We start from the raw sequence: 18733 nt of genomic DNA, 5'->3' as shown, positions 1-18733 counted from the left end.
CATAAAAACAAATAAAAACACATAAAAACACAAAAACAAATAAAAACACATAAAAAAACATAAGAACACATAAGAACACATAAAAACACAAAAACAAATAAAAACACATAAGAACACATAAAAACAAATAAAAACACATAAGAACACATAAAAACACATAAAAACAAATAAAAACACATAAAAACACATAAAAACACATAAAAACACATAAAAACACAAAAACAAATAAAAACAAATAAAAACACATAAGAACACATAAAAACAAATAAAAACACATAAGAACACAAGAACAAATAAAAACACATAAAAACAAATAAAAACACATAAAAACACATAAGAACACATAAGAACACATAAAAACACATAAAAACAAATAAAAACAAATAAAAACACATAAGAACACATAAAAACAAATAAAAACACATAAGAACACATAAAAACAAATAAAAACACATAAGAACAAATAAAAACACATAAAAACACAGAAAAACAAATAAAAACACATAAGAACACAAGAACAAATAAAAACACATAAAAACAAATAAAAACACATAAGAATACATAAAAACAAATAAAAACACATAAGAACACATAAAAAGAAATAAAAACACATAAAAACACATAAAAACAAATAAAAACACATAAAAACAAATAAAAACACATAAGAACACATAAGAACAAATAACAACACATAAAAACACATAAAAACACAAAAACAAATAAAAACACATAAAAACACATAAGAACACATAAGAACACATAAAAACACATAAAAACAAATAAAAACACATAAGAACACATAAAAACAAATAAAAACACATAAGAACAAATAAAAACACATAAAAACACATAAGAACACATAAGAACACATAAAAACACATAAAAACAAATAAAAACAAATAAAAACACATAAGAACACATCAAAACAAATAAAAACACATAAGAACAAATAAAAACACATAAAAACACATAAAAACAAATAAAAACACATAAGAACACATAAAAACAAATAAAAACACATAAGAACACAAGAACAAATAAAAACACATAAAAACAAATAAAAACACATAAGAATACATAAAAACAAATAAAAACACATAAAAACAAATAAAAACACATAAGAACAAATAAAAACACATAAAAACACATAAAAACAAATAAAAACACATAAGAATACATAAAAACAAATAAAAACACATAAGAACACATAAAAAGAAATAAAAACACATAAAAACACATAAAAACAAATAAAAACACATAAAAACGAATAAAAACACATAAGAACACATAAGAACAAATAACAACACATAAAAACACAAAAACAAATAAAAACACATAAAAACACATAAGAACACATAAGAACACATAAAAACACAAAAACAAATAAAAACACATAAGAACACATAAAAACACATAAAAACAAATAAAAACACATAAGAACACATAAAAACAAATAAAAACACATAAGAATACATAAAAACAAATAAAAACACATAAGAACACATAAAAAGAAATAAAAACACATAAAAACACATAAAAACAAATAAAAACACATAAAAACGAATAAAAACACATAAGAACACATAAGAACAAATAACAACACATAAGAACACAAAAACAAATAAAAACACATAAAAACACATAAGAACACATAAGAACACATAAAAACACAAAAACAAATAAAAACACATAAGAACACATAAAAACACATAAAAACAAATAAAAACACATAAGAACACATAAAAACAATTAAAAACACATAAAAACAAATAAAAACACATAAGAACAAATAAAAACACATAAAAACACATAAAAATAAATAAAAACACATAAGAACACATAAAAACAAATAAAAACACATAAGAACACAAGAACAAATAAAAACACATAAAAACAAATAAAAACACATAAAAACACATAAAAACAAATAAAAACACATAAAAACAAATAAAAACACATAAGAACACAAGAACAAATAAAAACACATAAAAACAAATAAAAACACATAAGAACACATAAAAACAAATAAAAACACATAAGAACACATAAAAACAAATAAAAACACATAAGACCACAAGAACAAATAAAAACACATAAAAACAAATAAAAACACATAAGAATACATAAAAACAAATAAAAACACATAAAAACACAAAAACAAATAAAAACACATAAAAAAACATAAGAACACATAAGAACAAATAAAAACACAAAAACAAATAAAAACACATAAGAACACATAAAAACAAATAAAAACACATAAGAACACATAAAAACACATAAAAACAAATAAAAACACATAAAAACACATAAAAACACATAAAAACACATAAAAACACAAAAACAAATAAAAACAAATAAAAACACATAAGAACACATAAAAACAAATAAAAACACATAAGAACACAAGAACAAATAAAAACACATAAAAACAAATAAAAACACATAAAAACACATAAGAACACATAAGAACACATAAAAACACATAAAAACAAATAAAAACAAATAAAAACACATAAGAACACATAAAAACAAATAAAAACACATAAGAACAAATAAAAACACATAAAAACACATAAAAACAAATAAAAACACATAAGAACACAAGAACAAATAAAAACACATAAAAACAAATAAAAACACATAAGAATACATAAAAACAAATAAAAACACATAAGAACACATAAAAAGAAATAAAAACACATAAAAACACATAAAAACAAATAAAAACACATAAAAACAAATAAAAACACATAAGAACACATAAGAACAAATAACAACACATAAAAACACATAAAAACACAAAAACAAATAAAAACACATAAAAACACATAAGAACACATAAGAACACATAAAAACACATAAAAACAAATAAAAACACATAAGAACACATAAAAACAAATAAAAACACATAAGAACAAATAAAAACACATAAAAACACATAAGAACACATAAGAACACATAAAAACACATAAAAACAAATAAAAACAAATAAAAACACATAAGAACACATCAAAACAAATAAAAACACATAAGAACAAATAAAAACACATAAAAACACATAAAAACAAATAAAAACACATAAGAACACATAAAAACAAATAAAAACACATAAGAACACAAGAACAAATAAAAACACATAAAAACAAATAAAAACACATAAGAATACATAAAAACAAATAAAAACACATAAGAACACATAAAAAGAAATAAAAACACATAAAAACACATAAAAACAAATAAAAACACATAAAAACAAATAAAAACACATAAGAACAAATAAAAACACATAAAAACACATAAAAACAAATAAAAACACATAAGAATACATAAAAACAAATAAAAACACATAAGAACACATAAAAAGAAATAAAAACACATAAAAACACATAAAAACAAATAAAAACACATAAAAACGAATAAAAACACATAAGAACACATAAGAACAAATAACAACACATAAAAACACAAAAACAAATAAAAACACATAAAAACACATAAGAACACATAAGAACACATAAAAACACAAAAACAAATAAAAACACATAAGAACACATAAAAACACATAAAAACAAATAAAAACACATAAGAACACATAAAAACAAATAAAAACACATAAAAACAAATAAAAACACATAAGAACAAATAAAAACACATAAAAACACATAAAAATAAATAAAAACACATAAGAACACATAAAAACAAATAAAAACACATAAGAACACAAGAACAAATAAAAACACATAAAAACACATAAAAACAAATAAAAACACATAAGAACACATAAAAACAAATAAAAACACATAAAAACACATAAAAACAAATAAAAACACATAAAAACAAATAAAAACACATAAGAACACAAGAACAAATAAAAACACATAAAAACAAATAAAAACACATAAGAACACATAAAAACAAATAAAAACACATAAGAACACATAAAAACAAATAAAAACACATAAGACCACAAGAACAAATAAAAACACATAAAAACAAATAAAAACACATAAGAATACATAAAAACAAATAAAAACACATAAAAACACAAAAACAAATAAAAACACATAAAAAAACATAAGAACACATAAGAACACATAAAAACACAAAAACAAATAAAAACACATAAGAACACATAAAAACAAATAAAAACACATAAGAACACATAAAAACACATAAAAACAAATAAAAACACATAAAAACACATAAAAACAAATAAAAACACATAAAAACAAATAAAAACACATAAGAACAAATAAAAACACATAAAAACACATAAAAATAAATAAAAACACATAAGAACACATAAAAACAAATAAAAACACAAGAACACAAGAACAAATAAAAACACATAAAAACACATAAAAACAAATAAAAACACATAAGAACACATAAAAACAAATAAAAACACATAAAAACACATAAAAACAAATAAAAACACATTAAAAAAATAGAAACACATAAGAACACATAAAAACAAATAAAAACACATAAAAACACATAAGAACACGTTAAGAACACATAAAAACACATAAAAACAAATAAAAACACATAAGAACACATAAAAACAAATAAAAACACATAAGAACACATAAAAACAAATAAAAACACATAAGAACACAAGAACAAATAAGAACACATAAGAACACAAGAACAAATAAGAACACATAAAAACAACTAAAAACACATAAAAACACATAAAAACACATAAAAACAAATAAAAACACATAAAAACAAATAAAAACCTATAAGAACACATAAAAACAAATAACAACACATAAAAACACATAAAAACACAAAAACAAATAAAAACACATAAAAACACATAAGAACACATAAGAACACATAAAAACACAAAAACAAATAAAAACACATAAGAACACATAAAAACAAATAAAAACACATAAAAACAATTAAAAACACATAAGAACACATAAGAACAAATAAAAACACATAAAAACACATAAAAATAAATAAAAACACATAAGAACACATAAAAACAAATAAAAACACATAAGAACACAAGAACAAATAAAAACACATAAAAACAAATAAAAACACATAAGAACACATAAAAACAAATAAAAACACATAAGAACACATAAAAACAAATAAAAACACATAAAAACACATAAAAACAAATAAAAACACATAAGAACACATAAAAACAAATAAAAACACATAAGAACACATAAAAACACATAAAAACAAATAAAAACACATAAAAACAAATAAAAACACATAAGAACACATAAGAACAAATAAAAACACATAAAAACACATAAAAATAAATAAAAACACATAAAAACACATAAAAACAAATAAAAACACATAAAAACACATAAAAACAAATAAAAACACATAAAAACAAATAAAAACACATAAGAACAAATAAAAACACATAAAAACACATAAAAATAAATAAAAACACATAAGAACACATAAAAACAAATAAAAACACAAGAACACAAGAACAAATAAAAACACATAAAAACACATAAAAACAAATAAAAACACATAAGAACACATAAAAACAAATAAAAACACATAAAAACACATAAAAACAAATAAAAACACATTAAAAAAATAGAAACACATAAGAACACATAAAAACAAATAAAAACACATAAAAACACATAAGAACACGTTAAGAACACATAAAAACACATAAAAACAAATAAAAACACATAAGAACACATAAAAACAAATAAAAACACATAAGAACACATAAAAACAAATAAAAACACATAAGAACACAAGAACAAATAAGAACACATAAGAACACAAGAACAAATAAGAACACATAAAAACAACTAAAAACACATAAAAACACATAAAAACACATAAAAACAAATAAAAACACATAAAAACAAATAAAAACCTATAAGAACACATAAAAACAAATAACAACACATAAAAACACATAAAAACACAAAAACAAATAAAAACACATAAAAACACATAAGAACACATAAGAACACATAAAAACACAAAAACAAATAAAAACACATAAGAACACATAAAAACAAATAAAAACACATAAAAACAATTAAAAACACATAAGAACACATAAGAACAAATAAAAACACATAAAAACACATAAAAATAAATAAAAACACATAAGAACACATAAAAACAAATAAAAACACATAAGAACACAAGAACAAATAAAAACACATAAAAACAAATAAAAACACATAAGAACACATAAAAACAAATAAAAACACATAAGAACACATAAAAACAAATAAAAACACATAAAAACACATAAAAACAAATAAAAACACATAAGAACACATAAAAACAAATAAAAACACATAAGAACACATAAAAACACATAAAAACAAATAAAAACACATAAAAACAAATAAAAACACATAAGAACACATAAGAACAAATAAAAACACATAAAAACACATAAAAATAAATAAAAACACATAAAAACACATAAAAATAAATAAAAACACATAAGAACACATAAAAACAAATAAAAACACATAAGAACACATAAAAACAAATAAAAACACATAAGAACACAAGAACAAATAAGAACACATAAGAACACAAGAACAAATAAGAACACATAAAAACAAATAAAAACACATAAAAACACATAAAAACACACAAAAACACATAAAAACAAATAAAAACACATAAAAACAAATAAAAACACATAAGAACACATAAGAACAAATAACAACACATAAAAACACATAAAAACACAAAAACAAATAAAAACACATAAAAACACATAAGAACACATAAGAACACATAAAAACACAAAAACAAATAAAAACAAATAAGAACACATAAAAACAAATAAAAACACATAAGAACACATAAAAACACATAAAAACAAATAAAAACACAAAAACAAATAAAAACACATAAGAACACATAAGTACAAATAAAAACAAATAAAAACACATAAAAATAAATAAAAACACATAAGAACACATAAAAACAAATAAAAACACATAAGAACACAAGAACAAATAAAAACACATAAGAACAAATAAAAACACATAAGAACACATAAAAATACATAAAAACACATAAGAACACATAAAAACAAATAAAAACACATAAGAACACATAAAAACAAATAAAAACACATAAGAACACAAGAACAAATAAGAACACATAAAAACAAATAAAAACACATAAGAACACATAAAAACAAATAAAAACACATAAGAACACAAAAACAAATAAAAACACATAAGAACACAAGAACAAATAAGAACACATAAAAACAAATAAAAACACATAAGAACACATAAAAACAAATAAAAACACATAAGAACACAAGAACAAATAAGAACACATAAGAACACAAGAACAAATAAGAACACATAAAAACAAATAAAAACACATAAAAACACACAAAAACACATAAAAACAAATAAAAACACATAAAAACAAATAAAAACACATAAGAACACATAAGAACAAATAACAACACATAAAAACACATAAAAACACAAAAACAAATAAAAACACATAAAAACACATAAGAACACATAAGAACACATAAAAACACAAAAACAAATAAAAACAAATAAGAACACATAAAAACAAATAAAAACATATAAGAACACATAAAAACACATAAAAAATAAAAACACATAAAAACAAATAAAAACACATAAGAACACATAAGTACAAATAAAAACATATAAAAACACATAAAAATAAATAAAAACACATAAGAACACATAAAAACAAATAAAAACACATAAGAACACAAGAACAAATAAAAACACATAAGAACACATAAAAATACATAAAAACAAATAAAAACACATAAAAACAAATAAAAACACATAAGAACACATAAAAATAAATAAAAACACATAAGAACACATAAAAACAAATAAAAACACATAAGAACACAAGAACAAATAAAAACACATAAGAACACATAAAAATACATAAAAACAAATAAAAACACATAAGAACACATAAAAACAAATAAAAACACATAAGAACACATAAAAACAAATAAAAAAACATAAAAACACATAAGAACACATAAAAACACATAAAAACAAATAAAAACACATAAAAACAAATAAAAACACATAAAAACACATAAAAACATATAAGAACACATAAAAACACATTAAAGCATCACATGATTCAATGACGGATTTCAACAAGTTAAATAAAGTGCAGAGTGCCGAGTTCGTCCTCTATAATCAGTTCTTATTAAGCAGCTGAATACTGCGCGGTACAATGGATGTAATGCCTCTTTTAGTCCTCATCCTGGGTGTTCTGTACCTGCGCCCTGAATTCAAGAGTTCATACTCTGACCAAAGGGGGTGCAGAGGGTCAGCTGTAATCTTGGTGGCTAAATTCAGTGTGTACCGGTCTGTCAGGAAAGAAATGCTGTACATTTGATTCCCAGTTATCTTGCTGCCTAGTTTAACAACTTTGTCCAGTTTGTTTTTATTTTGTAAGGACAGTGCTCCTCCCCAACACTGAATACAAAAGGTCAGCACACTTTCAATAAAAGCCGAGGTGTCGAGGTGGTGTCCAGCACACGATGTGGGCTTCATAGATAACTGGCAGTCTTTTTGGGGAAAACCTGGTCTGCTAGCTAGAGACGGCATCCATCCCACTTTGGACGGTGCAGCTCTATTATCTAGAAACATAGCAGAGGTTATTAGTCCAAAACCCTGACAACAACACAGAGTTCAGACCAGGAGGCAGAGCTGCAGTCTTACACTTAGATCTGTCTCCCAGTCACTATAGCTGTAATTCTGAATCGAACTGTAGTTATACTATAGGTACTGTGTCTGTCCCCCGGTCCAGACCTGTTTTTATAAGTCATCCAAACGGCGTGGATCGTCAAAATCTCATTAGAATCAAAACTACGAATACGATTTTGCAAAAAAAATCAGAAAATTCACTGCAGACTTTTGAACATTAGGTCCTTAGCATCCAAATCTCTTTTAGTGAATGATCTGATATCAGATCAGCACATTGATTTACTTTTTTGACTGAAACCTGGCTGTGTCGAGATGAATATGTTAGTTTGAATGAATCCACTCCTCCCAGTCATTTTAATACTCATATACCTCGAGACACCGGACGAGGTGGTGGAGTAGCAGCTATTTTTAATTCTAGTCTTTTAGTTAACCCTCGACCAAAGCTGAATTTTTCTTCTTTTGAAAGCCTTGTTCTTAGTCTTTCACATCCAGTCTCAAGAACCTTTCAGCCAGTTCTAGTTGTTGTAGTTTACCGTCCTCCTGGCCCATATTCTGAGTTTTTATCTGAGTTTGCAGAATTTTTTATCAGACTTAGTCCTTAGCAGTGATAGAATAATTGTTGTAGGTGACTTCAATATCCATGTGGATGTTGATAATGATAGCACAGCTTTCATGTCACTATTAGACTCTATTGGTTTCACCCAGGGTGTAAACGAACCTACTCATCGTTTTAACCACACCCTGGATCTTGTTTTAGCTTATGGAATTGAAATCCATAACCTTACAGTTTTCCTAGAAAATCCTCTGCTATCAGACCATTTCCTTATTACTTTCGACTTTGTCTTACCAGAATTATCTCTGCTTAATAAAAATGTGCTCTCTAGAAGTTTGTCGGATAGTGCTGTGGCTAGATTTAAGGAAGCTATTTCAGCTGTTTTTGACTCAGTACCGTGTTTCAACCCAGTTGGAAACTCTTACGATAGCTTTAGTCCCTCTCAGCTAGATCAGTTTGTTGATAGTGCAGTGGATTCGCTGAGAGTTACTCTGGATTCGATTGCTCCCCTGAAACAGAAGGTTGTCAAGTGGCGGAGAGTGGCTCCATGGTTCAACTCAGAAACCCGTACTCTAAAACAAACGTTGCAAAATTTTGAAAGAATATGGCGATCGACCAAAACGGTAGAATCTCGTTTATTCTGGTAGGATAGTCATAGAAAATATATGAAGGCTCTACGTCACGCTCGAGCTGCCTACTACTCCTCTCTAATCGAGGAAAACAAAGGCAATCCTAGATACCTTTTCAGCACTGTAGCCAGGCTGACAGAGAGTCATGGCTCCATTGAGCCTTGTATTCCTCTAGCCCTCAGCAGTAATGATTTCCTGAGCTTTTTCAACAACAAAGTTCTAGACATCAGAGACAAAATTGGTAACCTCCTGCCCTTACCTGGTGCAGATACGTCTGATACGGCAGAGACAGTTCCAGGACCAGATATTAGTCTCGACTGTTTTTCTCCAATCGACCTTTCAGAGCTAAATTCAATTATTTCTGCGTCGAAACCGTCAACCTGTCTTTTAGACCCAATCCCAACCAAGCTGTTTAAGGAAGTCTTTCCCTCAGTTAGCAACTCTATATTAAATATGATCAATATGTCTTTACTGGCAGGCTATGTACCACAGTCATTTAAAGTAGCGGTAATCAAACCTCTACTTAAAAAGCCTACTCTGGACTCAGGAACTCTAGCTAACTATAGGCCTATATCCAACCTTCCTTTTATCTCAAAGATCCTGGAGAAGGTGGTAGCTAATCAGCTGTGTGACTTTCTCCATGACAACAGTTTATTTGAGTAGTTCCAGTCAGGATTTAGAGTCCACCATAGCACTGAGATTGCACTAGTTAGAGTTACAAACGATCTACTTCTAGCCTCAGACAGGGGACTTCTGTCTGTGCTCGTCTTGTTAGATCTTAGTGCTGCTTTTGACACCATTGACCATCGGATCCTATTATACAGACTGGAGCATTTACTTGGAATTACAGGGACTGCTTTAAGTTGGTTTGAATCCTACTTATCAGACCGATCTCAGTTTGTACATGTTAATGATAAGTCCTCTATGCACACCAAAGTTAGCCATGGAGTGCCACAAGGTTCAGTGCTTGGACCAATTCTTTTTACATTATATATGCTTCCTCTGGGAAATATTATGAGGAAACACTCCATACAGTTTCATTGTTATGCAGATGATACTCAGCTTTATGTATCAATGAAGCCCAATGGTACCAGTCAGTTATGTCAGCTAGAAACATGCCTTAAGGACGTTAGGACCTGGATGACCAGAAATTTTTTGCTACTTAACTCAGACAAGACTGAAGTTATTGTGCTAGGCCCTAAAAACCTCAGAGAGACTTTTTCTAGTGATGTGACTGTCCTTAATGACATCAGCCTGGCATCTAGCAACACTGTTAGGAATCTAGGAGTTCTATTTGATCAAGATATGTCTTTTAGCTCTCACATCAGGCAAATTTCAAGAACAGCCTACTTTCACCTTCGTAATATATCTAAGATCAGGAATATCCTGTCGCAAAGTGATGCAGAAAAACTAGTTCATGCATTTGTTACCTCCAGATTGGATTATTGTAACTCTCTTTTGTCAGGGTGCTCTGGTAAATCTTTAAAGACTCTTCAACTGGTCCAGAATGCTGCAGCCCATGTACTGACCAGAACCAGGAAATGGGACCACATCACTCCTGTCCTGGCTTCTCTGTACTGGCTCCCTATACAGTCTAGAATAGAATTCAAGATCCTTCTTCTCACCTACAAAGCTCTAAATGGCCAGGCACCATCTTATCTTAAGGAGCTACTAGTGCCGTACTGTCCCTTGAGAGCGTTGCGGTCCCGGAGTGCAGGCCTGCTGGTGGTACCTACAGTCTCCAAGTGTACTATGGGGGGTAAAGCCTTCAGTTATCGGGCTCCTCTCCTCTGGAACCGCCTTCCAGCCGGGGTCCAGGAGGCAGACACAGTCTGTATTTTTAAGAATAGACTTAAAACTTTCCTTTTTGATAAATCTTATAGTTAGGGCTGGTGCTGGTGTAGACCAGCTCTTAGTTATGCTGCTATAGGCTTAGACTACCGGGGGAACTGGCACCCTGAGCTCCTCTCTCTCTCTCTCTCTCTCTCTCTCTGCATATACAGTACATCATATTACTGCATGTATCTATCTGTAAATCTCAGTCACTAACCACCTACTTTCCTGGGAGCTCTTGAGCTCTCTTAGGCTCCTCAAGATCGTCGGTTGGCGCCCTGCCAGAACAACCCCCACCCCACCGGATTGCTGATGGACGGTCTACCTCCCCCCACCCCCTTGCTCTCTATCCCTCTTCCTGCATCTTATCCCATCTCTCCCCCTATCCCTTTCCAAGCCCGGCGCAGTCTAGGCCTGTGAAGACTGTTTCGTCATGAGCCGGGGATCCGGCCAAAGATTTCTGCCTTTTAATAAGGCAGTTTTTTCTTACCACTGTAACTTTTGCTGCTTTGCTAAAGTGCTCATGATGGATAGGCCAGATCTTTGTAACATAACAATGAGTAAGGTCTTTTACCTGCTTTTTGTAACATAACAATGAGTAAGGTCTTTTACCTGCTTTTTGTAACATAACAATGAGTAAGGTCTTTTACCTGCTTTATATAACATAACAATGAGTAAGGTCTTTTACCTGCTTTATATAACATAACAATGAGTAAGGTATTTTACCTGCTTTTTGTAAAGTGTCTTGAGATAACACTTGTTATGAGTTGACGCTATACAAATAAAAATTGATTGAAAAGTCTTGTAAAATAATTTCAGCATAGTGCTGTCAACATTCAAATTTCTTAGTTTCCTCAAAAAATAGAGGCGCTGTTGAGCCTTTGCATATCTTGCTTTTGTGTTGGTGTTCCATGTCAGTTTGTTGTCAATTATTGTGCCAAGATACAATTTCAATTTTTGTGTCCTTCATCTTTACAGGGGAGAGAGATGACTGTCTTCTAAAATCAATAATCATTTCTTTGGTTTTCTTTGTATTTAAAATCAATGAGTTATCAGAGCACCAGTTGTAAAAGTTGTCTAGCTCAGCTCTGTAATTGGTCTCATCGTCATTTAAAAGACCTATCAGAGCAACATCATCTGCATATTTAATTCATTTACAGTTGTCATGATGACTTGTACAGTCATTGGTGTACAAAGTAAACAACAAAGGTGAGAGGACACACCCTTGTGGTACCCCAGTGTGAGTGCTAATTACTGAAGAGTTTTTCCCATGGATGGTAACAAACTGCTGCCTTTCAGAAAGGAAGTTATGAATCCACCTAATGAGGGTGTGGTTAACTCCCATACTACTCAGCTTCACAGCCAATAGTTGTATCTGGACAGTGTTAAAGGCAGAAGAGAGAACAGTATACGCACATAAGATGATGATGTTTCCAAGTGTTTATAAAGTTGGTTAAGAAATGCAGCCGCTCTTTGCTCGATATGCAAATTGTAGAGGATCCATTTGACTGATTGTTTCAGACCTTAAGTGAGATAAAACGATGCGATCAAAACATTTCATGACAACTGAGGTCAGAGCAATGGGTCTAAAATCATTGAATTCAGAGGGGCTTGTCTTTTTTGGTAATGAGATAATTTTAGATATTTTCCATGATTTTGTGATTAATTGTGAATTTAAGGGAGCTTGGAAAAGTTGTGTGAACACAGGACCTAACTGCTTACAGCATTTTTTAAGTGTATTACCATCTAATCCATCTGGGCCGATGGATTTCCTCACATTAATCTTGGAAAAGGCAAGTTCCTGAGTTGTTATTTGAATAGGAGTGCCATATTTTGCCATAATATGAAGCATTATTCTGTTGGGAGTTCAAGCCAATCATTGTTTTAATTCCACACCAAGCCTCCCTTCCTTTATTGTCTGTAAGTAGTTGCTCAACTTTAGCTTTTTATTCCCTTTTTGCTTGGTTAATTTTCATTTGTATATCTCTTTGTATTAGTTTCCCTTTATGTCTGTCATTTATTCTAAAAGCTTGTTCTTTTTTATCTCAGCAGTAATCCAGGGTTTAGTGTTTGCATATGTTTTTGTTTGTTTGGTAGGGATCACATTATCTACACAGAAATTAATGTAAGATGTTACTACATCAGTATGTTCATTTATATCAGTACATTCAAAACAGCCTTGTAAAGCAAGTACACCGTCATCATCCCACACTTTCACAGATCTTGATTTTGGTTTTCCAGTTTTTAATTTTTATCTATATGATGGTAGCAGAAACACAGTATCGTGGTCAGATGCACCTATTGGTGACTTCCTGGTTGCCTTGTAGTCTGCTTTAATATTGCCATAGCAGAGATCGATGGTTTTTGTTCCTCTAGTGTGGCACTTCACATATTGTAATGTTAACGAAGAGCCATTAAAGTCACCCAATATAATTTTTGGTGCATCAGTAGAGATTCCTTCCAGATTCTGAACATGCTGGTAAATTGTCTCACTGGCCGATTTATAGTTTGCATCTGGGGGGACATAAACCAATGTCACGAAAATCTGTCCAAATTCCCGTGGTCAGTACGTTGGCCTGAGTGAAACTGAGAGGAGCTCGATATCGGCTGTGTTTACTGTGTGCCTCACCATGTGGTTTTTGCACCATTTGTTGTTTACGTACAGGCACACGCCCCCTCCAATTGTCTTCCCCGTAGCCTGTTGATCTCTGTCCACGCGTATCGGTGTTCGTTATCGACTGAAGCGTTCAGCCACGTCTCAGAAAAGCAGAGAAGACAACTGTCTCTGTACTCATACAGATGTTGCACAGAGACATGAAGTTCGTCTTATTTCTCAGAGATCTCACATTGGATTCCCCCCCCGAGCACCCCGGCTCCTAACAGCATCCAGGGCGCTCGCTGAGCCCGGTGTAGGAGCTCTTCCCTCCCGTAGGTAATGAAGGAAACAGCAGATGATGGCAGACATCCTCAATCACCACACTGATGAACTGAACGTTTAAAACAAACACTTACAATCAGACAAACACGGAGCTCTCGTGTGCGTGTCAGCCGCAGAGCAGCGCCACCGAGAGCAAGTCAGAAAGATTACAGACACGTGGACTGAAACACAAAGAAATATACACGACAAATATCGAAACGAAAAATAAACGAGCAAATAAAGGTTCGAGGTTAAACAATCTGTATTTTTAAAAGAATGAAAGGAGAGTCATTCATTAAGAAATGTTAAAGTTTGGTTCTTCAGATGTTTCTATCAGTAACATTAAAGTACCACCACTGGCCTGAGGGGGGCAGCACTGAGCCGCCTGACTGCCGGTGTTATGTCGAGAAAAGCATCCATGCAGAGACAGTTTGTACACAGAGTCAGACTCACAGAACAAAAAGCACACTTTACGTTTATTTACTATAAACTTCATCATCACAAATCTGCCCCGGAAATAACAATTTTACAGTTTTTGAATACTTCCGCGAGGTGCGAGTGATTTTCAGAAAGGGATGCATTTCTCGGCATAACACCGGAAATCCAAAAGAAGAAAATGAATTTTCGACCAATGAGCTGTGAGTTTACTGTCACGTGGTTTCCGGGGAGGGAAAAGTCCCGCTGCAGTTCGCGAGCTGACAGACTGAAGGCATTATGGACGTGGAGATGGCAGAGACGGACTGTGAGAACAAACATGTGGACAGCGGGCACAAAGCGGACACGGAGGCCGGGGAGACCTCGTCCAAAGGCTCCGGGACTTCCTTCGAGCTGCCCTGGGTGGAGAAGTACAGACCCCTGAAGCTGAACCACATCGTGGGGAACGAAGAGACCGTGAGCCGACTGGAGGTGTTCGCCCGGGAAGGAAACGTCCCGAACATCATCATCGCAGGTCAGACACCAAAATAAAGACACGAAACATCGCGAGAATACCGTTTTTATATCATAAAGACATCGCGAGAATACCGTTTTTATATGATAAAGACATCGCGAGAATACCGTTTTTATATGATAAAGACGTCATAATAAACTGTTTTATATGATAAAGACGTCACAATAAAACTGTTTTATATCATAAAGACGTCATAATAAACTGTTTTATATGATAAAGACGTCACAATAAAACTGTTTTATATCATAAAGACGTCATAATAAACTGTTTTATATGATAAAGACGTCACAATAAAACTGTTTTATATCATAAAGACGTCATAATAAAACTGTTTTATATCATAAAGACGTCATAATAAAACTGTTTTATATCATAAAGACGTCATAATAAACTGTTTTATATCATAAAGACGTCATAATAAAACTGTTTTATATCATAAAGACGTCACAATAAAACTGTTTTATATGATAAAGACGTCACAATAAAACTGTTTTATATCATAAAGACGTCACAATAAAACTGTTTTATATCATAAAGACGTCACAATAAAACTGTTTTATATCATAAAGACGTCATAATAAACTGTTTTATATCATAAAGACGTCATAATAAACTGTTTTATATCATAAAGACGTCATAATAAACTGTTTTATATCATAAAGACGTCACAATAAAACTGTTTTATATCATAAAGACGTCACAATAAAACTGTTTTATATGATAAAGACGTCATAATAAACTGTTTTATATCATAAAGACGTCATAATAAACTGTTTTATATCATAAAGACGTCATAATAAACTGTTTTATATCATAAAGACGTCACAATAAAACTGTTTTATATCATAAAGACGTCATAATAAACTGTTTTATATCATAAAGACGTCATAATAAAACTGTTTTATATCATAAAGACGTCATAATAAACTGTTTTATATCATAAAGACGTCATAATAAACTGTTTTATATCATAAAGACGTCACAATAAAACTGTTTTATATCATAAAGACGTCATAATAAACTGTTTTATATCATAAAGACGTCATAATAAAACTGTTTTATATCATAAAGACGTCACAATAAAACTGTTTTATATCATAAAGACGTCATAATAAAACTGTTTTATATCATAAAGACGTCATAATAAACTGTTTTATATCATAAAGACGTCATAATAAAACTGTTTTATATCATAAAGACGTCACAATAAAACTGTTTTATATCATAAAGACGTCATAATAAAACTGTTTTATATCATAAAGACGTCACAATAACACTGTTTTATATGATAAAGACGTCATAATAAACTGTTTTATATCATAAAGACGTCACAATAAAACTGTTTTATATCATAAAGACGTCACAATAACACGTTATGACTCAGTCACAAACACTTAATTGTCTCTTTGAGTTTTTAGTCTTGGATTCAAAGTGCTGCTAACATTCGTCCTGTAAACAGATCATTGTGTTTAAAAGCAGCTCTGTAAAGAAGAGTACTCATGGTGAATGTTGTTATCCAGGACCTCCCGGCACAGGAAAGACCACCAGCATCTTGTGTTTGTCTCGAGCTCTGCTGGGAGCCTCCATGAAGGACGCCGTCCTGGAGCTCAACGCCTCAAACGACAGGTGAGAACAAATCAGAGTTACTATAACCAGTAGAACTCTTCTTCTTCTTCATGGTTTGATCTATAACCAGTAGAACTCTTCTTCTTCTTCTTCTTCATGGTTTGATCTATAACCAGTAGAACTCTTCTTCTTCTTCTTCTTCATGGTTTGATCTATAACCAGTAGAACTCTTCTTCTTCTTCATGGTTTGATCTATAACCAGTAGAACTCTTCTTCTTCTTCTTCATGGTTTGATCTATAACCAGTAGAACTCTTCTTCTTCTTCTTCTTCATGGTTTGATCTATAACCAGTAGAACTCTTCTTCTTCTTCTTCTTCTTCTTCTTCTTCATGGTTTGATCTATAACCAGTAGAACTCTTCTTCTTCTTCTTCTTCATGGTTTGATCTATAACCAGTAGAACTCTTCTTCTTCTTCTTCTTCTTCTTCTTCATGGTTTGATCTATAACCAGTAGAACTCTTCTTCTTCTTCATGGTTTGATCTATAACCAGTAGAACTCTTCTTCTTCTTCTTCTTCTTCATGGTTTGATCTATAACCAGTAGAACTCTTCTTCTTCTTCTTCTTCATGGTTTGATCTATAACCAGTAGAACTCTTCTTCTTCTTCTTCTTCTTCTTCATGGTTTGATCTATAACCAGTAGAATTCTTCTTCTTCTTCTTCTTCTTCATGGTTTGATCTATAACCAGTAGAACTCTTCTTCTTCTTCTTCTTCTTCTTCTTCTTCTTCATGGTTTGATCTATAACCAGTAGAACTCTTCTTCTTCTTCATGGTTTGATCTATAACCAGTAGAACTCTTCTTCTTCTTCTTCATGGTTTGATCTATAACCAGTAGAACTCTTCTTCTTCTTCTTCTTCTTCTTCTTCATGGTTTGATCTATAACCAGTAGAACTCTTCTTCTTCTTCATGGTTTGATCTATAACCAGTAGAACTCTTCTTCTTCTTCGTGGTTTGATCTATAACCAGTAGAACTCTTCTTCTTCATGGTTTGATCTATAACCAGTAGAACTCTTCTTCTTCTTCATGGTTTGATCTATAACCAGTAGAACTCTTCTTCTTCATGGTTTGATCTATAACCAGTAGAACTCTTCTTCTTCTTCTTCTTCTTCTTCTTCATGGTTTGATCTATAACCAGTAGAACTCTTCTTCTTCTTCATGGTTTGATCTATAACCAGTAGAACTCTTCTTCTTCTTCGTGGTTTGATCTATAACCAGTAGAACTCTTCTTCTTCATGGTTTGATCTATAACCAGTAGAACTCTTCTTCTTCTTCATGGTTTGATCTATAACCAGTAGAACTCTTCTTCTTCATGGTTTGATCTATAACCAGTAGAACTCTTCTTCTTCATGGTTTGATCTATAACCAGTAGAACTCTTCTTCTTCTTCTTCTTCTTCTTCTTCTTCATGGTTTGATCTATAACCAGTAGAACTCTTCTTCTTCTTCATGGTTTGATCTATAACCAGTAGAACTCTTCTTCTTCTTCGTGGTTTGATCTATAACCAGTAGAACTCT

The 18733-nt window shown here is 30.6% G+C and overlaps 1 protein-coding gene across 1 annotated transcript in view; it reads left to right on the top strand.

The window, feature by feature from the left end:
- Nucleotides 1-15306: 15306 nt before the first annotated feature.
- rfc2 (replication factor C (activator 1) 2) overlaps nucleotides 15307-18733 on the top strand; it is a 9843-nt gene continuing 6416 nt past the window's right edge. The window contains exons 1-2 of the mRNA XM_061033952.1: nucleotides 15307-15595; nucleotides 17116-17221. Of these exons, the coding sequence (XP_060889935.1) occupies nucleotides 15361-15595; nucleotides 17116-17221 (341 nt within the window). The 5' untranslated portion in view covers nucleotides 15307-15360. The remainder of the gene's footprint in view (nucleotides 15596-17115; nucleotides 17222-18733) is intronic.

This window comes from Labrus mixtus, unplaced genomic scaffold (assembly GCF_963584025.1).
Source record: "Labrus mixtus unplaced genomic scaffold, fLabMix1.1 SCAFFOLD_79, whole genome shotgun sequence".
In the NCBI taxonomy this organism is placed as follows: domain Eukaryota; kingdom Metazoa; phylum Chordata; class Actinopteri; order Labriformes; family Labridae; genus Labrus; species Labrus mixtus.
Note: the sequence above shows the minus strand (reverse complement) of the source record. Positions and strands in the feature narration are given on the sequence as shown.